We start from the raw sequence: 24,067 nt of genomic DNA, 5'->3' as shown, positions 1-24,067 counted from the left end.
CCAGGTGTGGTCTTACTAGGGTCCCGTACAACTGCAGAAGGACCTCTTTGCTCCTATACTCAACTCCTCTTGTTATGAAGGCCAAAATTCCATTAGCTTTCTTCATTGCCTGCTGCACCTGCATGCTTTCTTTCAGTGACTGTTGAAGTAGGACACCCAGATCTCGTTGTACGTCCCCTTTTCCTAACTTGACACCATTCAGATCATAATCTGCCTTCCTGTTCTTACTACCAAAGTGGATAACCTCACATTTATCCACATTAAACTGCATTGGCCATGCATCTGCCCACTCACACAACCTGTCCAAGTCTCTTCCTCGCTGTCCAAGTAGCATCTTCCTTACTGTTCACCCTGCGACCCAGCATTGTGTCATCTACAAATATGCTAATGTTACTTTTAATCCCTTCATCCAAGTCATTGATGTATATTGTAAATAGCTGCGGCCCCAGCACCGATCCTTGCGGTACCCCACTAGTCACTGGCTGCCTTACTGAAAGGGACCCATTTAGCCTTACTCTTTATTTCCTGCCTGCCAACCAATTTTCTGTCCATTTCAGTACCCTATCCCCAATACCATGTGCTCTAATTTTGCCCACTTATCACCAACGGGGATGATACAAACTATAGAGCGGAGGTGCAGAACCTGACGGACTGGTGCTCGGATAACAACCTGTCCCTAAATACCACCAAGACCAAGGAGCTGATCATCAACTTCCGTAGGTCACATAACGGGGAATATGCCCCGATCTCTATCAACGGGGACAGTGTGGAGAGAGTGTCCAGCTTCAAGTTTCTGGGCACTCACATTTTGGAGGACCTAACATTGTCCAATAACACTGCTGCGCTGGTAAAGAAGGCACAACAAAGACTGATCTACCTAAGAACAATGGAACAAGTCTGGTCTACCCCAACAGCTGCTGACGACCTTCTACCGCTGCACCATAGAGAGCATCCTAACGCATGGCATCCCTGTGTGGTACCTCAGCTGCACGGAGGCAGAATGGAAAGCTCTATGGCGGGTAGTCCATAGAGCTCAGAGGGCCATCGGAACACGGCTACCAGACTTGGAGGGCATCTACAACACACGATGCCTCAGAAAAGCCACCAGCATCCACAAAGACTCTTCACACCCCTGCAACAGTCTGTTCGAACTCCTTCCATCGGGCAGACGATACAAGACCTTCTACGCCCGCACCTCCATACTCAGGAACAGCTTCATCCCCAGGGCCATAGCTGCTATGAACCGGTCCTGCTGAGCCGGATGGTCACAACGCATAGATCAACTTGCACTTTACCCTGTCTAAAACTGTTACAATTGTTTCGTTGGGTTGCTGTTGTCTAAATTACTTAAATTATTGCATCGTATGGGAGGCGCATTCCCAATCTCGTTGTATCCCTGGGTACAATGACAATAAAGATATATTGTATTGTATTGTATTGTATTGTTAGGTAATCGGAACCATTTTGCCAAGGTGGAAGCATTAATGGGAAACAAATGTTCATAAAACAATATTCATCACCAGTTCGAGAGAGAGTATTCAAAGTCAGAATTCGCAGCGGAAACCGCACTGGTGATATATTGCAAAAGTCATCGCCTGCTGTTAGAGATATGTTAAAAACCTCTGACGTGTCTACATAGGATTATCGACAGTCAGGTTAATGTTCCCATCGCCGGTATTTCTTGAACAAAAGCGACTGAGTTGGTTGTGGTGGAAGGACAGACAATAACGTTTATGCGAGTGGGATCACAGCGCTTGTATTAAAAAGTAGTACTCAGTCCAAATATAGATCTAAATGACATCCTGTAATATTCGTGTAATGTCTGGCTGGATTCAAGATCAGTGATTGTCATGCGCGAAACGAATATTAATCTGTAAAATATGGCTGAAATTTTTACGAACCATGATCAAATAATATGACGGTAATGATAAAAATATGATAGGTAACAGGGTATTTGTGCCAGAAATGCGCGAAACACCGTTGCGATTGTTCTCCACCATTACCTATAATCAACGAGCTAATCAACTATGCTTTGAATGTTCCCCGCGGATCGCATGGGCACTCATAGGGAAACGGCGCCATTCTTGTTTACTAAACGTAACGAACCCTTATTGTGTAACTATGTTTCCCCCGCCGGGAAACAGGCAGCTGTATAAAAGGCAGCGATCTCAGACCCCACGGGCACGCCACGGTTTGGCACAGTACGTGCGTTGCGCTGAACAATGGTTCTACCAACAATCCGACTTGCAAGGAACATTTTCTACCCGGCTCTCGCAATTTTTGGAGTTCCGGGTAAGTCGCTGTATCTTGTCCGCTGTAACTGTCCAAATGTTGGGGGACAGAGACTGATTATGTGCTGTGTGTTTTGCTATATCACTGCCTGGCGAAACCCCCAACAAAATTTGCTGGCACGCAGGCCCGGCAAAACATTGATAGCGGAAACCCAGCTCTGCTATATACACGAACGAATGCTGACACTCACCGCTGAGGCCCAGATACCCAGATGCTCACAGATTGCAACAAATTGTCCATATAAGTGATTACTTTGCCGCTGCGGTTGGTCGCTGCCCATTTATACTTGGTGACTTTGCGGACTGTTGGCATCTTCAACCAACAAGGTGTTTTGAAATTTAGTGTGCTTTTCATTTGCTCGTAATACTGGCCGTTCCACTAGATACCAACGGGAACACCTTGGCGCCTGTGATTATTATGCTCATATCGTTAAATGTTCTTTCGAGCAAGCGGAGGTTCCGCTTGATTTCCAGTTGCCCTCGTGAATTGCTTTGGATTTCACCCTACCTATCTATCTATCTCTCTATTTGCCTGTGCATCTTAATTTATCTCTCCATTTAACTCTCTATCTTTATCGCGGTGGCTCTCTCTCCATTGGTTATAGGGTGATGGAGTCATAGAGTGATCCAGTGTGGAAACAGACCCTTCGGCCGACCTTGCACACACCGGCCAACATGTCCCAGGTGCACTAGTTTCACCTGCTTGCACTTGGTCCACATCCCTCAAACAATGTCCACACCATGTACCTGCCGAACTGTTCTCCCTCTATATAATCGTAATGGCAACGGCTAATCTCCAGGTGATGATCGTCTGTGTAATTGGATATCATATCGTGATGAACCAATGTTCTGGGAGAAGTGGTTGCTCTGAAACATGCATCTGGCAACTTTCTGTTCTGGCATTGGGGGAGCAATGCTGGAGAGTGATCGATAATACAGCCCCTCTTGGTTACAATTTCCGAAGTGAGCCTGTAAAACTCAGCGCTGCGGCCTCGCCAATGCCGGTGTCAAAGTGTCGCCTGGACCGAGGCTCACTTCAGTGGCTGAGGAAGAAGTTCGTTCATTTGCACAATTGTCCCTGCTAATTACAGACAATGTCTGGGGCAGTACTTCCACCTCATCCTTGCATTCGATTCCGTTACTCACACTCTGTTTATTTTTCAACAGCGAACCTGCTCACAGTGGTCGTCCTACTTCGAGGGAAATGCGGGCTTTCCAAATGTATCTCCCTCTATATGGTCGTAATGGCAACGGCTGATCTCCTGGTGATGATCTTCTGTGTAATTGGGTATCATATCGTGATGTACCAATTCCCTGCGTCCTTCCTGTCCTACACATCCGCCTGTAAGATCGTTCTATATTTCATGTCAACCAGTTTGCATATCGCGGTCTGGTACACAGTCTTGTTCACGGCCGACCGATTTGTCGCGATATGTTGTCACAAGTTTAAGGCGGTGTATTGTACAGTGAGGACCGCTGTTGCTGGCATTACAACCGTGTCGTTGCTTCTGCATTTACAGAGCGTCCCCTATATATTTGAATATAAACATGTTCGTATAGTTAAAGGTGTTCACTGGGGCTGCCAACCCACCGTATGGTTCATTACATCACCCCTGGGCGCCGCCTTCTCATTTCTGCAGAGCATTTTAACCGTAATTATACCTTTTTCTCTGATATCTTTGTTTAACTGTTTGACGGTCAGGCGTATTATAATGGCCAGTAAAGTGCGTAAGAGACTGCGGGCGCAGGGCAGTCAGTTGCAGAAGGATCCGGAGATGGAAGGCCGGAAGAAGTCCATCATATTACTCTTCAGTGTTTCGGGCAGTTTTATCCTCTTGTGGGTGACGGTGGCCGTGAGCTTTCTGACCACTAGACTGGCAGGAACCGCGCATTATACCGGCGATTACTCCGAGCCTGGCTACATCGCCACTGAAGCCGGGTACATGCTCATGTATCTGAGCTCCTGCACTAATACGTGCGTTTATGCAGCTACTCAGACTAAATTCAGATTGGAGCTGGTAACAGTGTTAATATATCCATGGACATTCCTATTAACATTTGTTAAGAAAAAGAACACCGTCGTCTTAAATGTCGAAAGCCGATGAGTGACGGATACCTCCCAACCTTTGCCTTTAGATGACGTTGTATGTGTTTTAGGCTGTGTGTATAAGTACCATGGGGTTCTCGATTAAATGGACGCTGAATAAAATTATGTTTTTTGATGCAAGAGCCTTCTTAAAATCCGTGACCATATCAACAGCGAAAGCATCTCATAAAGTCGTACAGTCAAACAGCAAGGAAATCAGTCTGAATGGTCGCGATGGGAATTATCACCTATGCACATCCTCTGCAAATGCAGCCCGGCCGGATAAACTCCTCCAACACTTTGTGTTAATTTTGCCCGAGCTGGCCCTTCAGCCCCACACTTACATGCCGATCAAGTTTCCCCACCCAAGGTGGACTCAAGTGCCAGCATTTGGTCCATATCCCACCAAATATTTGTTATCCATGTACTTGTCCAAGTGTCTTCCAAATGTTGTCGACGCCCTAGCCCTCGACAACTTTCTTGGTTGCTTCTTCAAACACTCAATAAAATTACTGAGGCACGTTCTCCCTCGTACAAAGCTGTGTTGACTTTCCCAGCTTAGCCACTGTCTATAGACGTGCGCACTAATTTCGGGTCTCAGAATCGTCTTCAGTAAGTTCCACACCGCAGATGTTAGACTCACTGGTCCATAGCTCCCAAACTTTTCCTTGCCGCCCTGCTCAAATAGAGGCACAATATTCACCAGGGGCATTCAGGATGTAGTCAGACTGTTCTTTAGTGTTCTGTTCATGCGCTCCACCATTCTAGAAGTCTATGGATGGTTTTAGATTTAGATTTCGATTTTGAGATACAGCGCAGAAACAGGCCCTTCGGCCCACCGGGTCCGCGCCGCCCAGCGATCCCCGCACACTAACACTATCCTGCACCCCACTAGGGACAATTTCTACATTTGCCCAGCCAACTAACCTACATACCTGTATGTCTTTGGTGTGTGGAGGAAACCGAAGATCTCGCAGAAAACACACGCAGGTCACGGGGAGAAGGTACACACTTCGTACAGACGGCGCCCGTAGTCAGGATCGAACCTGTGTCTCCGGCGCTGCATTCGCTATAAGGCAGCAACTCTACCGCTGCGCCACCGTGCCGCCGTGACATGGTCAAGTCAAGTCAAGTCAATTTTATTTGTATAGCACATTTAAAAACAACCCACGTTGACCAAAGTGCTGTACATCTGATTAGGTACTAAGGACGCAAACAGTTCACAGCGCCTCCTCAATGAGCCTCAAACGCTAGGGAGTAGAAATAGGTTTTGAGCCTGGACTTAAAGGAGTCGATGGAGGGGGCAGTTCTGATGAGGAGAGGGATGCTGTTCCACAGGCTAGGAGCTGCATCCGCAAAAGCGCGGTCACCCCTGAGCTTAAGCCTAGACCGCGGGATAGTGAGTAGCCCCAAGTCGGCCGGCCTGAGGGACCTGGAGTTAGAGAGGGGGGTTAGAAGATTTTTGATGTGGGGGGGGGGGGGAATGTCCATTTAGGGCTTTATACGTGAATAGGAGGAGCTTGAAGTTGATTCTGTACCGTACAGGGAGCCAGTTGAGAGAGGCCAGAATCGGGGTGATGTGGTCCCTTTTACGGGTACCCGTCAGGAGTCTCGCTGCGGCGTTTTGGACCAGTTGCAGGCGGGACAGGGAAGATTGGCTGATCCCAGTGTATAGGGAGTTGCAGTAGTCTAGGCGGGACGAAATGAAAGCGTGAATGATTTTTTCTGTGTCGTCGAATTGGAGGAAAGGTTTGATTTTAGCTATGGTTCGAAGTTGGAAGAAGCTGGCTTTTACCACAGCGTTGACTTGCTTATCAAATTTTAATGCAGAGTCAAATATCATGCCGAGGTTTTTGACATGCGGTTTGACTAGGCAGGATAGACTTCCAAGACTGCCTGTTATTGATTTGATGGAGTCGGGGGGGGGGGGGGGGGGCGAATAGGATGACCTCAGACTTGCTCTCATTTAATTGGAGGAAGTTCTGTGCCATCCAACATTTTATGTCCTCAAGGCAGTGTAAGAGGCTGTTTAAATTTGACTGGTTGTTGGGTTTCAGGGGGAGGTAAAGCTGAGGGTCATCGGCATAGCAGTGGAAAGAAATGCCGTGCCTTTGAATGATTTGGCCAAGGGGAGCATGTATAGAGAGAAGAGAATGGGGCCTAGGATGGAGCCTTGTGGAACTCCGCAGGAGAGGCTAGCTGGAGCAGAGGAATAACTGCCTATGTTAATGGCGAAACTCCTATCTTTGAGGTACGAAGCGAACCAGCTCAGGGCAGTGCCATCAATGCCAACCGCGTACCGGAGACCGTCAATAAGGATGGTGTGGTCCACTGTATCGAACGCTGCGCTGAGGTCGAGAAGGAGCAGGATTGCACAGTCGCCGGTGTCGATGGCGAGAAGCAGGTCGTTGTGTACCTTCAACAAGGCAGACTCTGTGCTGTGGTGGGCTCTGAAACCTGACTGGAAACTTTCCAGGATGGTGTATTGGTGCAGGTAGGGCACTACATGGTTTAGAATGGCCTTTTCAAGGACTTTTGACAGGAATGGCAGTTTGGAAATGGGTCTGTAGTTGCTAGGCAAGGTGGGGTCTAGGTTAGGTTTTTTAGTAAGGGCTGGACCACCGCGTGCTTGAAACTGGTTGGAACAGTGCCAGTGGCCAGAGAACTGTTGATAATAGGGAGGATGCTGGGACCGGCTATTGCAATGACATCCTTCAGAAAGGCAGTGGGGGCAGGATCAAGGGGCAGGTTGCAGGTTTCATAGCGGAGACAAGCTTTGCAAGAGAGGATAGAGTGACGGGTTGGAAGCAGTCCAATTTAGATGAACAGACTAGTAAGACAGCTAGGTCACGGGTGGGAGGGGAAATGTTCATTCTAATGTTCTCAACTTTGTTGGTGAAAAATTTAGCGAATTCTTCGTACTTAGCAGGGGACCCAACTAAGCTGGTACTGGGGGCGGGACATATGACAGAGGCAATTGTTCTAAATAGGACCTTGGAGTTATGAGAGTTTTTGGAAATAAGGTCGGAGAAGTATTGTGCTGTAGCAGACTTTACTGCTTCCTGGTATTTGAGAAGATTGTTTCTCAGAATTTCGAAGGAAATTTGAAGCTTGTCACATTTCCACATCCTTTCTGATTTTCTGCACTCCCTTCTTAGGGCTTCGGTGGTGTCATTGAGCCACGGTCGACCTTTGGGCTTAGGCTTTTTCATTTTAAGGGGAGCGATAGAATCCAGGATGGAAGAGCAAGTGATATTAAATAAAGAGGCGAGATCTTCAGTGCTGAGATGGGGGGGAGAGGCCTCAATAGTGCAGATGTTGGGGCAGCTGTGAGAGCCTCGGAGAATTTACTGGCAGTCAATGAATTTATGTCGCGGGAGTAGCGAACAGGGAGATGAGATTTTGCGGGAGATAAAGGCAGAGATGCGTCAAAAATGATAGCGCTGTGGTCCGATAGACAGGCTTCAGTAGTTTCAATGTTGTTGATTGGGAATCCGGACGATAACACTAGGTCGAGAGTATGGCCTAACGTGTGAGTGGGTCCCGTGGTGTGAAGAGTCAGATTGAAGGACTCAACCAGGTGCATAGATTCACTCACAAGAGGCTTAGTGGGACAGCAAACATGAATATTAAAGTCACCAAGAATCATGATCTGGTCAAATTTTGGCAAAATGCTAGAAATCAGATCAGCAAATTGGGTGATGAAGTCCTTATGCATTTTTGGTGGGCGATACACAAGAACAATTAAGAGGGGATAGGCTAGGCCTACTTTAATTAGTTGCACCTCGAAACTGGAGAAATGATCAGCGTTCAGGAGGCGGCAGTTGAAATGTTTCTTAAACACAGTGGCTAAGCCCCCACCGCGTCCGGAGAGCCTAGACGAGGTGAAGAAGTTACAGTCATCAAGACAGAGTTCCACGAGTGGAGCAAGCTCACCAGGGTTAAGCCAGGATTCTGTGAGCAGTAAGAAGTCCAATCCACGGGTGGTGAAGAAGTCGTTGAGGATGAAGAGCTTGTTCTGTAGGGATCTTGCGTTGATCAGGGCCACTTTAGCAGGGACAGCAGGGACAGCAGGTGACCTTCTGTCTGGTAGCGGCTCCCACGCCAGCGGGCGGAGGTTCAGGGAGACCACGCCGCTGCGCTTCACAGATGGCCTTGCTGGGAGCCCACGGGCCGGCAGTCCAGGGACCGGGATGATCGGTCGAAGAGCGGCATACCTGAGCTCGAGGGAGCGCCGGTGGATGGAGCAGTAAGGTCGATCAGGTCCGACTTCGCAGCGCTGGGCGAGGTAGGCCGCTGTTGGATGAGCGCTTGCGAGGTTTTTTAAATTTCGAATGTTCCCGCGCGTTTACCCCGCCTCCTAGCGCGGTGCGTACGGCGGTGGATGTAAGGCTGGGTCCGCAAATCTACCGGGAGTTGATCGAGGAGCGATCGCTGGAAGAAACTTTGTCCGGGACATGGACTGAAGAAGTCGACGACGGAGGGTCGGATCAACAGGAGGGTTCGGCGGTCGTAAACCAAAGTGGCTCGAAGAACACTACGATCTCCAGGTGAGCGACGACAGGCAGCCAAACACAACGGCGCGGCCATCATGGTGACAATAGACAATATACAATAGGTGCAGGAGTAGGCCATTCGGCCCATCGAGTCAGCACCGCCATTGAATGTGATCATGGCTGCTCATTCACAATCAGTACCCCGTTCCTGCCTTCTCCCCATGCCCCCTGACTCCGCTATCCTTAAGAGCTCTATCTAGCTCTCTCTTGAATGCATTCAGAGAATTGGTCTCCACTGCCTTCTCAGGCAGAGAATTCCACAGATTCACAACTCTCTGACTGAAAAAGTTTTTCCTCATCTCAGTTCTAAATGGCCTACCCCTTACATTGGGAACATGTCCAATCCCTAAATAATCTTATATGTTTCAATAAGATCCCCTCTCATCATTCTAAATTCCACTGTATACATGCCTAGTCGCTCCAGTCCTTCGACATACGACAGTCCCGCCATTCCGGGAATTAACCTAGTAAAGCTACACTGCATTCCCTCAATAGCAAGAATGTCCTTCCTCAAATTTAGAGACCAAAACAGCACACAGTACTGCAGGTGCGGTCTCACTAGGGCTCTGTACAACTGCAAAAAGACCCCTTTGCTCCTATAGTCAACTCCTCTTGTCATAAAGGCCAACATGCCATTAGCTTTCTTCACTGCCTGCTGTACCTGCATGATAACTTTAAGTGACTGATGAATAAGGAAACCCAGATCTGTTTGTACTTTCTCATTTCCTAACTTGACACCATTCAGATAATAATTTGCCTTCCTTTCCTTACCACCAAAGTGGATAATCTCACATTTATCCACATTAAACTGCATCTGCCGTGCATCTGCCCACTCACACAACCTGTCCAAGTCACCCTGCATCCTCACAGCACCCCCCCCCCCCCACAGTTCGCACAACCACCCAGCTTTGTGTCATCCGCAAATTTGCTAATGTTACTTTTAATCCCTTCATCTAAGTCACTAATGTATATTGTAAACAGCAGCGGTCCCAGCACCGAGCCTTGCCTTTACCCCACTAGTCGCTGACTGCCATTCTGAAAGGGACCCATTAATCCCTATTCTGTTTCCTCTCTGCCAACCAATTTCCTATCCATGCCAGCATCCTACCCCCAATACCATGTGCTCTAGCTCTAAAGGCTTTCCGAAAGTCCTGGTACACGACATCCACTGGTTCTCCCTTGTCCATTTCCCTAGTTACATCCTCAAAACATTCCAGAAGATTAGTCAAGCATGATTTCCCCTTCGTAAATTCATGCTGACTCGGAACGATCCTGTTACCGCTATCCAAATGTTCCGCAATTTTTTTCTTTTATAATTGACTCCAGCATCTTCCCCGCCACTAATGTGAGGCTAACTGGTCTATAATTTCCCGTTTTCTCTCTCCCTCCTTTCTTAAAAAGTGGGATAACATTAGCTGCCCACCAATTCACAGGAACTGACCCTGGATCTATAGATTGGAAAATTATCACCAATGCGTCTACGATTTCTTGACCCACTTCCTTAGGTACCCTGGGATGCAGATCATCAGGCCCTAGGGAGTTATCAGCCTTCAGTCCCATCAGTCTACCCAACAACATTTCCTGTCTAGTGTGAATTTCCTTCAGTTCCCCCGTTACCTCTGTCCACTAGTACATCTGGGAGATTGTTTGTCTTCCTTAGTGAAGACAGATCAAAAGTACCTGTTCAACTCGTCTGCCATTTCCTTGTTCCCCATAATAAATTCACCTGCTTTTGTCTTCAAGGGACCTACATTTGTCGTAACTATTTTCTTCCTTTTCACATACCTAAAGAAGCTTTTACTATCCTCCTTTATATTTTTGGCTAGCTTACCTTCGTACCTCATCTTTTCTCCCCGTATTGCTTTTTTTTCGTTATCTTCTATTGCTCTTTAAAAGAGTCTCAATCCCATGGCTTCCCGCTCATCTTTGTTATGTTATTCTTGTCTTATTTTTATACTGTCCTTCGCGTCCCATGTCAGCCACGGTCTTCTCTTACTCCCCACGGAATCTTTCTTCCTCTTTGGAATGAACTGATCCTGCCCCTTCTGTATTATTCCCAGAAATACCTGACATTGTTGTTCCACAGTCATCCTGCTAGGGCCTCTTTCCAGTCAACTACGGCCAGCTCCTTTCTCATGCCTCCAAAGTCCCCCTTGCCCAACTGCAATACTGACATTTCCCATTTTCCCTTCTCCCTCTCAAATTGTAGATTAAAACTGATCATATTATGATCACCATCTCCTAATGGCTCCTATACCTTGAGTTCCCTTATCGAATCGAGTTCATTACACAGCACTAAATCCAGAATTGCGTTCTCCCCGGTAGTCTCCAGTACCAGCTGCTCTAAAAATCTATCTCGGAGGCACTCCACACACTGCCTTTCTTGGGGTCCATTACTAAGCTGATTTCCCCAGTCTAACTGCAGGTTGAAATCTCCCATAAACACTGTAGCATTACCATTGCGACATGCCAAAAATAACTCGTGATCCACGTTGCACCTGTTTGGGGCCCTGTACATAACTTCCTTTAGGGTCTTTTTACCCTTATAATTCCACAGTTCTGCCCATACTGATTCTACATCTCCTGTTTCTATGTCACCCTATGCAGAGGACTGAATATCATTCCTTACCAACAGAGCGAGTCCACCCCCTCTACCCACCTGCATGTCTTTTCGATAGGTCGTATACCCCTGAATGTTCCGTTCCCAGCCCTGCTCCTCTTGCAGCCATGTCTCTGTAATTCCCACAACATCATACTTGCCAATATCTAACTGAGCCTCATGCTCATCCACTTTACTTTTTGTACTTCGCGCATTCAAATACAACACTTTAACTTCGGTATTCACCTCCCCTCTCACACCGGTCGCTATTGGCCCGAACTTATTCTCTTATCCTTTCTCGAAAAATTCTTCCCTTTAATTCGGGAGTTGTTTGCAACTTTTTCTGTAATGACTTCCCCTTTAACTCCACCTTTATATTCCCCATTTGTCAAAACCTCCCCCCCCCCCCACAATTTAGTTTAAACCGACACGTGCAGCACTGGCAAACCTGCCTGCCAGAATGGTGGTCCCGCTTCATTTAAGGTGTAACCCGTCCCTTTTCTGCAGGTCACCCCTACCCCAGTGGGGCGAGATCCGCCGGTGCCCCTTTGTGACCAGACCTGATTGCGAGAGTATTCAATCTCAAAATAAAACTATTCATTGAATACCTCACTGGATCAGATGGCCTCTTTGGAAACTGCATAGCTTTTATCTCGAATGTGGAATATTGGAAGACGGGCCTGCCTCGTTTGCACTCTCTGCTGTGGCGTGACGTAGCGACTAAGCCACGACCACGTGATGTTGACAGATTTGTGCAAGCTGAAATACCAGACCCCCAAGTAGATCCCGAGCTGCATGGATTGGTACTGAAGCACATGATTCATGGACCATAGTGCGACCACACTTCTCCATGTTGGAAGAATGGAAGATGCAGTAAGAGATTCCAGAAGCATTGGGAACATATTTCCTGCCTCTAACGTGTCCAACCCCTTAATAATCTTATATGTTTCGATAAGATCCTCTCTCATCCTTCTTGATTCTAGTGTGTACAAGCCGAGCCGATCCAGTCTTTCAACATAGTACAGTTCCGCCATTCAATATGATCATGGCTAATCATCCACAATCCCCGTTCCTGTTTTTTCCTCATATCTCTTGATTCCATTAGCCCTAAGAGCTAAATCTAACTCGCGCTTGAAAGAAGAATTAAAGCCTAAGTTGGAAAACTTCAGCAAGGAAAGACGAAACTGCAGTGAAGGTGAAAGTGTCCATGCACCTGCTCTCATTTCATTCCCAGAGCAGTCAAGCCCGTTAGCAGTGTTGTTCAGCCAGTGTACAAGAAATGGGAAAAACATTCATGCTTATACCGAAAGGTCAGTAACACTCACTTGTTACATCTCCAAAGGTTCGACAACAATTAAGCAAGGTGTGAAAAGCTAACATCCTACTCTGGTTACATTTGAGCAGCTGGGAAACCTGGCCAACTAATACCATGAAGGAAAATACGTTTTAAAATAAAGAAATATGATTTCCTGGCATAGCAGCTACATTGATGCCTGGTGGAAGAACTGTACATTCTCGATTCAAGATACCCATCGAAGTGATCGATAATACAATGTGCAACATTGAGAAGAAGTCCAACACGGCAGATTTGATCAGGAGAGTGAGATTGATTGTTTGGGATGAGTTTCCAATGATCAGCAGGGAGAGCTTTGAAGCGGGGCACAGCACTCTTCGAGATCTTTGCGAAAAGAACGATGAGCCTCTTGGCGGCATTTTTACCATTTGTTGTGGCGATTTTCGACAACTTCCTGTGGTGAAAAGGGGAAATGATGCTGATGTTGAAAATTCCTGCTTCAAGAAATCCTACTTTCATCAAGTTTCAATTGACGAGGAATATGCGATTGAGAGAAGGAGAAGACAACTATTCTCAATTTTTCTTGAAAGTCAGAGAAGACATGATTTCAAAAAATGATGACGATGAAATTGAAATCCCTGAAGACATGGTTTTTTCAGCAAGATCACTGGAGGATTGCATTGATTTTATACATCCCGCCTTCGATAATCCTGCCGATTATTTCTCTGACAATTGTATCTTGGTTCCGCTCAATACTAGATATATCAGACGCTTCCCTGGAGCCATGAAGGAATACATTTCTTTCAAAACTGTGACTGAGGGAACCGATGCTACTCACTTCCCCACAGAATTCCTCGATTCAGTCGAGATCTCTGGTTTACCACCACACAAATTTGAGTTGAAAAAAGTATCTCCAATCATTTTAATAAGAAATTTGGAACCCCCCAAGTCTACGCAACGGAACGAGGATGATCGTGGAACAGCTACACGATAATCTGATCGTTTCAAAAATCAACATTGGAGCCTTCAAAAGTGACATTGTTATGATTCCCAGGATAACGCTCACTTGTAACATACAGGGGATATTCCGCAGGACGTGCAGCGCTCGTGGGAAGAGAGGTGCGGTGTAAGGTTAATCCCATTTGACTGCAGACGGAACATCAGTCCCGCCAACCGGGACTAGTCTGTTCTGGGTGAGGAGCGGGTACTGGAGGAAGAAAATCCGCCGGCCGCAACGGCTGCAGTCCACACCGATGTGGCTGCCTGGGAATCGATCGCCCTTTGATGCGTCGAAGCAAGCCACTCACATCGATCAGAAATGAGGAAGCAAATCAAACCGGCCCGCTCGCTCAGCCCGGGGCGCCCTGCAGATGTCTCCATCGCCACCACTGACTGGGCTCCGCGTCAGAACCCGAGATCCCACATTCAGTCCCCAATCGCCGCTTCCCATCACAATACAATACAATACAATACAATACAATATATCTTTATTGTCACATGGTGAGTAGCGGTCCTGGAGTCATCTTGTCCAACGGCAGTAACCCACACCTCCACTGTTGATTCTCACATTCATAGATTGAGAGTAACATGTAAAGTCTGTGCTGCTGGGGTGTTGGGGTGAGTAACCTGTCCCGCTCTGAGTGAGAGTCCATCCGTGCAATTGCCCGCATGAAGTTTAGGGTGAAATAACATCGACCTGAACTTAAACGTTGTTTCTCTCTCCGCAGGCGCTGCATGACCTGGTGACATTTAAATTTACTTTTGAGGAACAGTCCCGTTTTTCTCACTCCAGTGTCATCCCTGTCTGTCCTGGGATAATAATCGCCTAAAGTAAAAAGTTGGAAAATTATTGTTGCGACCGCAGTAGTCGTGGCCGAGTGGTTAAGGCGATGGACTAGAAATCCATTGGGGTCTCCCGCGCAGGTTCGAATCCTGTCGACTACGGTTGCAGTACGTCTGCCCGCAATCACCGACGTGTTTCGGCAGCTTTTGATGCACTGCTGATTGTCTGTGTGTGACTCCAAATGTCACTCATTCCCTCCCCAGTGATGCCGCCAGTTCCTCCAGCATTTTGAATCGATCCTAATTTCTTTCCTGCGGTTCCGATGGGACCAGGCTGCTTCACCTTTCCTCACAGGGCAATCCTGGCGAACCTTTTGCGGCGCTCCCCGCGTTCACGGGTACTGGCTTTCTCAGGTAGAGCCCCGACCTGTGCACACGAGAGAGTGAATATTGGAACCCACGGCCTCAAAGGGCAGTGGAAGCAGAATATATTAATATTTTACAGGCAGAAGTACCTAAAAGACTATATTGCAAGGTGCGAAAGGTCACCGAGGTGTTTGGAATGCAATGTGGAGGGGGCAATTAGATCATATAGTTTTGTTTCGTTGTTTATTGACAAGTGTACCGAGGCACAGTGAAACGTTTTTTTGTTGCGTGCTGTCATGTCAACGAAAAGACGCGATTACAATTGGTCAATGCTTCGGTGGTTTCTTTATTGTCACGTAACAGGCCCAGCTAAATACATTTCTTGCATACCAACCAGCAAGGCTCTCCCCCTTACGTAAGCACAATCACTCCCCGGTCAGTAAAGAATGTAAAGAACAGCCCTCTGTGCCCATATGCATGAGCCGCCTTTTTGGCGCCATAATTCCCAGCTGCAGCTTGTTGCAAAGACCCTTTACAGCCGTCGGCTCCATTTTGGTCGTCCCGCGAATCGATATCCAACCCCTTTCCAATTCCATATCACGGGCGAGCAGGGTCCGGGTTTGGCGGTCTTTCATATCGAAAGGATTCGGGCCTGTGGTTAGGATACAACTTCATATGACGTCCTTTTTTTACTTGATACCCATCAGTAGAGTGGCGCAGCGGGAGCGTGCTGGGCCCATACCCCAGAGGTTGATAGATTGAAACTATCCTTTGCTGTTTGCCTCATTATTTATTTTCAATCCACGCATTTCCAACGGTAATTTCCAACTGGATTTCTCCGCGGCAACGCAGAAGGCATCGAGACCGCAGTGCGTCGATAAAGGCCTCGGGCCGCGTTCCCAGTCCCCAGTCGCGGCTCGGCGGGAGGCATTCTGGCAGCGTAGTTCGGCGTGAAGTCTTCTGCCCGGGACATTTTGCTCGATATCGCTGCGGATGACAGGGAGAGTTGATAGAGTTGATAGGAGAAAATCCATCACACATCGTGCCGTGGTTTCCAAAAGGCACTTGCCAAGGTATCGGATGGGAAGCTGGTGGGCAAATTGCCATAGAAGGAGGATGGGCAGGCTATGACTTTATTCATAGAAACACAAGAGCCTGAGAGGTGATATTATAGATGTGTATAAAATCATGGGAGGGATTGATCAGGTGAATGCACGGAGTATTTTAGCCAAGGTATGGGAATAAATAACCAGATCACGTGGGTTTAGGGTGAGAGGGGAACGATTTAATAGAATCCTGACGGGCACTGTGTTCACTCGGAGGGTGATGGGTACATGAAACTAACTGCCAGGGGAATTGTTGAGGCAGGTACAGCACAACGTTTAATGGACGCATCGGCAGATATATAGATGTGAAAGGTTGAGAGAGTTATGGACTAAATACGGGCAAATGCGGGCAAATAGGTGGGATATCTTGTTCGGCATTTGTAAGTGAGGCTGATGGATCGGTTTCCGTACTGCCTGACTCTATGACGCGATGATTTGCGCACATATAGATAACGTAGCTGGGAAGTCATATGGAATGTTCACCTCTTGATTCAACATGCTGGACACAGTTACAATAACAATATAACAATATAACAACTACAGCATGGAAACAGGCCTGACCGGCCCTACCAGTCCACGCCGACCATTCTCCCTGACCTAGTCTCATCTACCTGCACTCAGACCATAACCCTCCAATCCCCTCCTATCCATATACCTATCCAATTTACTCTTAAATAATAATGAACTTAGTTGACGGGGGGGGGGGGTAACTTCAGGTAATTAAACAAATAAAAGAATGCTGACTGCTTCAGGAATTCAACGGGTGTCCACATAAGGTCGACACATGCAGTTTCAAGACACAAATTCATTTTGAATGGTGACGTATTTTCGTGAATTCAACGAGATATATATTTTCCTACAGAAGATTCTTGAGCAGAATAGAAAGGGGTTGTCAAATTTACAAGATTACTATAATACCAGTATAATCTGAACTATATTATGCTCAACTATATCCACTCGCAAACATCGACACACCGCCCAACAGCTGAACTTATCCATCACTCAATAACGTAACGGATGATCGGGCTGTGTGCTTAACTCCATCAGTTCCCAACCTATAATACATCTCCCTGTCTTTTAGTACTTAGTACTTACTACCTACCTGCTTAGCATAGTCCCTAACACATATTTCCTGAACAATAACAACGCCGAGGACACTCTGAGAGTGGGAACGCATCTCTTTCCGTGTTGAGCGAACGACTTAATAATTTCAGACATTGAGATAGATGAGTCGATCCCTCAACATACGGTGAGGCCATTAATCACTCAAACGTCAGGTTGTTTTTGAGTGGTAGCAAAATACCGACTCTGGTGGGACTCGAACCCACAACCTTTGAATTACTTGGTATGCATCAGTAGAAGTCCAACACGCTGTCCTTTGCGCCACAGAGCCGTCACGCGCCAATGCGAGACTACATATGTAAAATTACTGCACAACAAAAAGTGTATTGTCCAACTCAAATCCTTGTCGTGCGCTTTCGTTTGTCCTCTGAATAACCGACGAAAGTAGACCACTCGCTCCCATTCTATTGCAGCACTGAAATCCTCAATGACGTTTGCGAGCAATTGAATGGCATGAATTCTTGATGAAGCACGCAGCTTGTTCGATCTTGTCAACGAGACTCGCACCCGCTTCTCCATTAGTAAAGGACGACGCGCTGAAAGCCTTTTCCCACAGCCGCCTTCCGTGAATGGTCCGCGAGTAGCTGTCCGCTGTCAGCACATTGCTGTGGCGGAAAATACGCGAATTCATTGAAATGCTGCAAGGGGGTCAACAGAAGTCAGGGTAGAACCCAGAACCTACCTAAATGTAATTTCTCGATGCGAAGCCGTGATATCCGTGGGTAACGATCAACGACTCCTCGTTCAATTTTCCATCTCCAACACCAGACTTGCCCACTGCGCAGCAGCAAGGGTTTGGCCTTTCTCTACAGCGTCTCTGTTGCACACATTCACAATGCGCACTAATGTGCTGTTGTGTCTGGAGCAACCTCTGGGAAAACAGCGGAACACTGTTGAAGAGTGTGACATATAAGGCACCCCGCAGAAAAATGACATTCCTATAGTAATGAAGCTCTATCGATACCGAGAAGGCCTCAAAGTTGTCTTCTGTTAGGCAGTCCGTCCGTCCGTATTGTTAAATGACAGAGCGAGTAAATGTAGGCCAGGGATATGAACCCCGTCGCCTTGTTTGTTGAACGAAGGAGAACGTTTCCATTTCGAATAGGTCAGCTACCAACTGTGAACGAGCGCAGACTCAGTCGTTTGAAGTCGTTTGAAGGGGGTTTCACTCAACGTTTAACCAAGGTGAAATGATTAAAAACAACAATAGCTTCGCAACATCAGTCGTGTCAACAAGCTCAAATGTCACGCTGTGTATGTTGCCCGGACTCCGACTGACTTCTCTCGTTTTGTCTCTTCCAATTAAACGACAGTCTGGACCTATTTTTTGGGAGAGTTCTCAAATTTCCCATTAAAGGGGCATTCTGGTGCCACGTTACCGGAGGGGGGGGGGGGGGGTGAGATTGAAAATCTAATGAAGTCAAGAACTGAGAATAACATTCTGTGTAATGGATGGAAATACCGGACTACCGCACAGTAATTTAAACAGACTTGAAGGAAGCAGCATGTTACGTTTTGCTGCTAACGGGTGTGTGAATCGGGATGAGAAAACATGACGTTGATAAAAGAAGAGCAGGTGTTACAAGGGAACATGTTCAAGGATCTGACTAGTAGAACAGAAAAAGTCTCATTCGTTTGTTCAGTTACAGATCAGTTTTATTGGCAAGAGAGAACAAAAACAATGCTTGTCTTGGTATGCGCGGGGTCCGTTTTACAGCAGCACACCCATCTCTCTCTCTCTCTCTGCCTCCGTCCGCGGCGCTGATCGCGACTCAGCCAGTCGGTGAACCCCCCTCGTGCATAAAACGAGCTGATGGCTTCCTGGCGCCAGGTAGGAAATCAGCTGTTGAAATAACAGTCTGGCCAATAGCTCTGCTTGTAAATTTAAACTTTTACCAATGGCAGGCGACTGCATCCGAGCGACCCCCCCCCCCCCTTTGGGAAACAACCCGCTCTCAGCCGCAGTCTGACTGGTAAAGCAATACACACAGCGCTGCAGACTTGGCGCCTGAAGGTAATACACACAGCGCTGCCGATATGGCGCGCAAAGGTTTAACCAGATGTCTGTCGGCGTAGCGCGTGGGATTTTAAACAAAGAGCTGTCGGCTTCAGCGCTCTGGGTTCTAAATATAGCGCTACCGGCCGCAGGGCAATGGGCTTTAAACATAGCGCTATGGGCTCTAAACACTGCGCGATGGCCACAGCGCTGGGAGTCACAGACTGTTCGAGCAAAATTCTCGTATAATAGCAGGGGGAAAGACGGACGATTTGTTCAGCCCTGAGGGAGAAAATCGTTGAAACCTAAGAGGTCGAAGAAATGTTACCAAAGCTCAAGTTTGATGGAGCATTCTCGGACCGCCTGTTTCACTTTCTCGCTACTATGGGATTTTGATCGGTGATTATAATGTGCATCCCTTGGGTCGGCCCGCTGCGGACCGTCCGGCGCGGCTTGCAACCACAACAACCTGACCGCGGGAGAAGACGGCAGGGGAAGGGAAAAGACATTGTGGCCTTCCATCACAGTGAGGAGAGGACTGGAGGAGACTCACTGTGATGGATGTTTCTTTTTTTGTGTGTTTTGGGGTTGTGTAATTTGCCTATTTTAATGCTTTTATTGTGTAATCTGCCTATTTTAATGCTTTTATTGTTGGACTGTGGGTGACTGAATTTCGTCCAAAAAACTTGTTTTTTGGATGACAAATAAAGATATCTTGAATCTTGAATCTTGAATCTTGAATGTGTCAGAGCTTTGCAACACTCGTGACGTAGTTTGGTTCCAAATTAACTGGGCATTATTAGAAATCCACCAGGCTGTCCATTGAGTTGCGGTGTCCCGAATTTGAAGACATTGGTTTAATATTGACCTCTGGTACTATCTGTGTTGTGCTTGCAGTTTCTTCCTCAGACGATCTGGGTTTGTTGTGCGTTCTCCAAGTTCGTCCCGCATCCCAGAGACGTGCGCGTTGATGGTTTAATTGCCTCTATAGTGGGAGTAAAAGCTTTTTTAGGTATGTGAAGAGGAAAAGAATAGTTAAGGCAAATGTGGGTCCCTTGAAGACAGAAGCAGGGGAATTTATTATGGGGAACAAGGAAATGGCAGACGAGTTAGGCCGGTACTTTGCATCTGTTTTCTCTGAGGAAGATACAAACAATCTCCCAGGTGTTCTGGTGGCCAGAGATCCTAGCTTGACGGATGAACCGAAGGAAGTCCATATTAGGCAGGAAATGGTGTTGGGTAGACTGATGGGACTGAAGGCTGATAAATCCCCTGGGCCTGATGGTCTGCATCCCAGGGTACTTCAGGAGGTGGCTCTAGAAATCGTGGACGCGTTGGTGATCAATTTCCAATGTTCTATAGATTCAGGATCAGTTCCTGTGGATTGGAGAGTAGCTAATGTTATCCCACTTTTTAAGAAAGGAGCGAGAGAGAAAACAGGAAATTATAGACCAGTTAGTCTGACATCACTGGTGGGTAAGATGCTGGAGTCAATTATAAAAGTCGAAATTGCAGAGCATTTGCATAGCAGTAACAGGGTCGTTCCGAGTAAGCATGGATTTACGAAGGGGAAATCATACTTGACTACTCTTCTGGAACTTTTTTTGAGGATGTAACTAAGAAAATTGACAGGGGAGAACCGGTGGATGTAGTGTACCTTGACTTTCAGAAAGCCTTTGTCAAGGTCCTACATAGGAGATTAGTGGGCAAAATTAGAGCGCATGGTATTGGGGGTAGGGTACTGACATGAATATAAAATTGGTTAGCAGACAGAAAGCAAAGAGTGGGGATAAATGGGTCCCTTTCAAAATGGCAGGCAGTGGCTAGTGGGGTACCGCAAGGCTCCGCGCTGCGACCGCAATATGCATTAATGACTTGGATGAAGGGAGTAAATGTAACATTAGCAAATTTGCAGATGATACAAAGCTGGGTGGCAGTGTGAACTGTGAGGAAGATGCTATGAGGTTGCAGTGTGACTTGGACAGGTTGTGTTAGTGGGCGGATGCATGGCAGATGCAGTTTAATGTGGATAAGTGTGAGGTTATCCACTTTGGTGGTAAGAATAGGAAGGCAGATTATTATCTCAATGGTGTCAAGTTACGAAAAGGGGAAATACAACGAGGTCTGGGTGTCTTGTTATTGAGGGAGTGCAGCGTAGGTTTACTAGGTTAATTCCCGGAATGGCGGGACTGTCATATGTTGAAAGACTGGAGCTACTAGGCTTGTCTACACTGGAATTTAGAAGGATGGGAGTGGATCTTATTGAAACATAAAAGATTATTAAGGGGTTGGACACGTTAGAGGCAGGAAACATGTTCCCAATGTTGGGGAAGTCCAGAACCAGGGGCCACATTTTAAGAATAAGAGGTAGGCCATTTAGAATGGAGATAAGGAAAAACTTTTTCAGTCAGAGAGTTGTAAATCTGTGGAATTCTCTGCCTCAGAAGGCAGTGGAGGCCATTTCTCTGAATGCATTCAATAGAGAGCTAGATAGAGCTCTTAAGGGTAGCGGAGTCAGTGGGTATGGGGAGAAGGCAGGAACGGGGTACTGATTGAGAATGATCAGCCATGATCACATTGAATGGTGGTGCTGGCTCGAAGGGCCGAATGGCCTACTCCTGCGCTTATTGTCTATTGTCTATAAAGATAAATGACCGGTAATCAAAACAAAAAAGTGCGCGAGGAACTCTGGGTCATGCTGCATCTATATACATATATATGATTGTGTGTGTGTGTGTGTGTGTGTGTGTGTGTGTGTGTGTGTGTGTGTGTGTGTGTGTGTGTGTGTGTGTGTGTGCGTGTGTGTGTTTGAGTGTGTATGCGTGTGGGTGTGTGTGATGATTGTTATATACACTGAACTTTTTAATTTTATGTTTCGTTTATTAAATTGTTTGCAGAGTACTATGTTTACAGAATGTCTGAAGAAGGGTTTCAACCCACAATGTCACCCATTCCTTCTCTCCAGAGATGCTGCTTGTCCCGCTGAGTTACAGCAGCATTTTGTGTCTACTATGTTTACATTATCTGTTTTGCTGTTGCAAGTAAAAAAATCGTTGTTCTATTTAATATTTCACCTACACACACCCACACACACACATACCAACACACACGCGCGCGCGCGCACGCGCGCACACACACACACACACACACACACACACACACACACACACACACACACACACACACACACACACACACATACACTCACAAATAAACTATCAAACAATAATAGTGCAAAACGCCAAAAAGAATGCCTTCAATTGTATGTAGTTCCGAGCTTATTTTGAGGTGGTAGTGTTTAATAATTCGATGGCTGTAGGAAAGATGCTGTTCCTGAACCTTGATATTTCCATTTTCTGACTCGTATGTCTTCTTTCCGATGGCAGGAGTTAAATGAGTGTGTGGCCACGCTGGTGTGGATCTCTGATGATGCTGGTTGCCTCTTCGTCATAGAATATTGCCAGGTAAGGAGAGGTGAGGAGGACTAAAGCCGGAGTTCACAACATGGTTCCTATGGGACAGGAATAGAGAGGTATTAGTCTGTGCGATCGTGGTCTAGCGTGCAGGTACGGGAATATTTTTGAGAGTTGACGAATGTGACCCGTATGTGACCAGTCTGCCCCATTACAACGGCACCTAACTTGCCAACAGGTGTGATGACAATATTGAGATTTATATTAAATGATTGGGGGATTGCGAGTTCGAAGCGGTGAGTTCATATCATATCATATATATATAGCCGGAAACAGGCCTTTTCGGCCCACCAAGTCCGTGCCGCCCAGTGATCCCCGCACATTAACACTATCCTACACCCACTAGGGACAATTTTTACATTTACCCAGCCAATTAACCTACATACCTGTACGTCTTTGGAGTGTGGGAGGAAACCGAAGATCTCGGAGAAAACCCACGCAGGTCACGGGGAGAACGTACAAACTCCTTACAGTGCAGCACCCGTAGTCAGGATCGAACCTGAGTCTCCGGCGCTGCATTCGCTGTAAAGCAGCAACTCTACCGCTGCGCTACCGTGCCGCCCAGTTAGAATGGGCAGGGCGCGTGGAGAGGTCAAGATGGATGATGTCGCGCTAGCAGTTGGAGGCCCATGGGAGAAGGTCGTGCTGCGTGATATGGGAGTGGGGAATATGAGATATGGGGTGGTTAGCATAATGCAAAGGGAGCAGGAAATCGCGGTGTTAATGTTAATGTCCCCGATTTGGAAGTGACCCGGGGAATAGAAGGACCCAGGTGGATCAAATAAGGGGACGATTTTGGAGTTGGTTGTGACGACGCCCCAACATGGGAGCAGTGGGTTGCCGTCGAATCCGGCTACATCGGACCTGCGGGCTGCCGGGTAGGAGGCGAGATCCAGCGCGATCGATGGTTCTGGCCATCGATATTGAAAGATTTTGATATATATTGATGCTCTAGTAAGGAAGAAGGGGATATGCGGTCGGGCCTAAGCATCTAAGTTCAAAAGGCAGCAGATTGAGGTAGGAACTGGATAACGACGGATGGAAATTACTTGGCAGTTCTGGTCAGTGAACACTTCAAGCTGACCAGCCTCCGGCCCAGTGTTCAAAGGAGAGATATGGTGGGCGTGCGTGTATAAACAACACGGGCCAGGGCGACAGACCGGGAGACAGCGCTGTGGCAGGGACTCATAAATCCGCTAATCCGCACAGTAAGACAACGTTCACAGATCACATGTGGTTGGCCGGTCGGTCGGTCTGCACTCAGCAAATAGACAGCGGCAGAATTAGACAGACGTTGGGCGAGACGGACCAACCGGGTACATCAACACAAGAGTATGATTCTGGTGATGTCAGGTCTTCGTAAACAGACATAATGCGATTCCAGTTACCCTGATCT

General features: G+C 47.1%; 1 protein-coding gene and 2 non-coding genes across 3 annotated transcripts; 2 read left to right on the top strand and 1 right to left on the bottom strand.

Annotated features, from left to right (window-relative positions):
• The first annotated feature begins 3,535 nt into the window (after positions 1-3,535).
• LOC144609607 (allatostatin-A receptor-like) lies at positions 3,536-4,396 on the top strand. Its single transcript, XM_078428107.1, has one exon. It carries the CDS (start codon positions 3,536-3,538, stop codon positions 4,394-4,396), a length of 861 nt encoding a protein of 286 aa, XP_078284233.1.
• A 10,293-nt stretch (positions 4,397-14,689) lies between these two features.
• On the top strand, positions 14,690-14,770 carry trnas-aga (transfer RNA serine (anticodon AGA)). The gene has a single exon. It is a non-coding gene; the product is annotated as a tRNA-Ser (tRNA).
• A 2,613-nt stretch (positions 14,771-17,383) lies between these two features.
• trnar-ucu (transfer RNA arginine (anticodon UCU)) lies at positions 17,384-17,473 on the bottom strand. Its single transcript is given in 2 exon segments — positions 17,384-17,419; positions 17,437-17,473. It is a non-coding gene; the product is annotated as a tRNA-Arg (tRNA).
• Between the last annotated feature and the right edge of the window lie 6,594 nt (positions 17,474-24,067).

Source organism: Rhinoraja longicauda, chromosome 34 (assembly GCF_053455715.1).
Source record: "Rhinoraja longicauda isolate Sanriku21f chromosome 34, sRhiLon1.1, whole genome shotgun sequence".
Lineage (NCBI taxonomy): Eukaryota > Metazoa > Chordata > Chondrichthyes > Rajiformes > Arhynchobatidae > Rhinoraja > Rhinoraja longicauda.
Note: the sequence above shows the minus strand (reverse complement) of the source record. Positions and strands in the feature narration are given on the sequence as shown.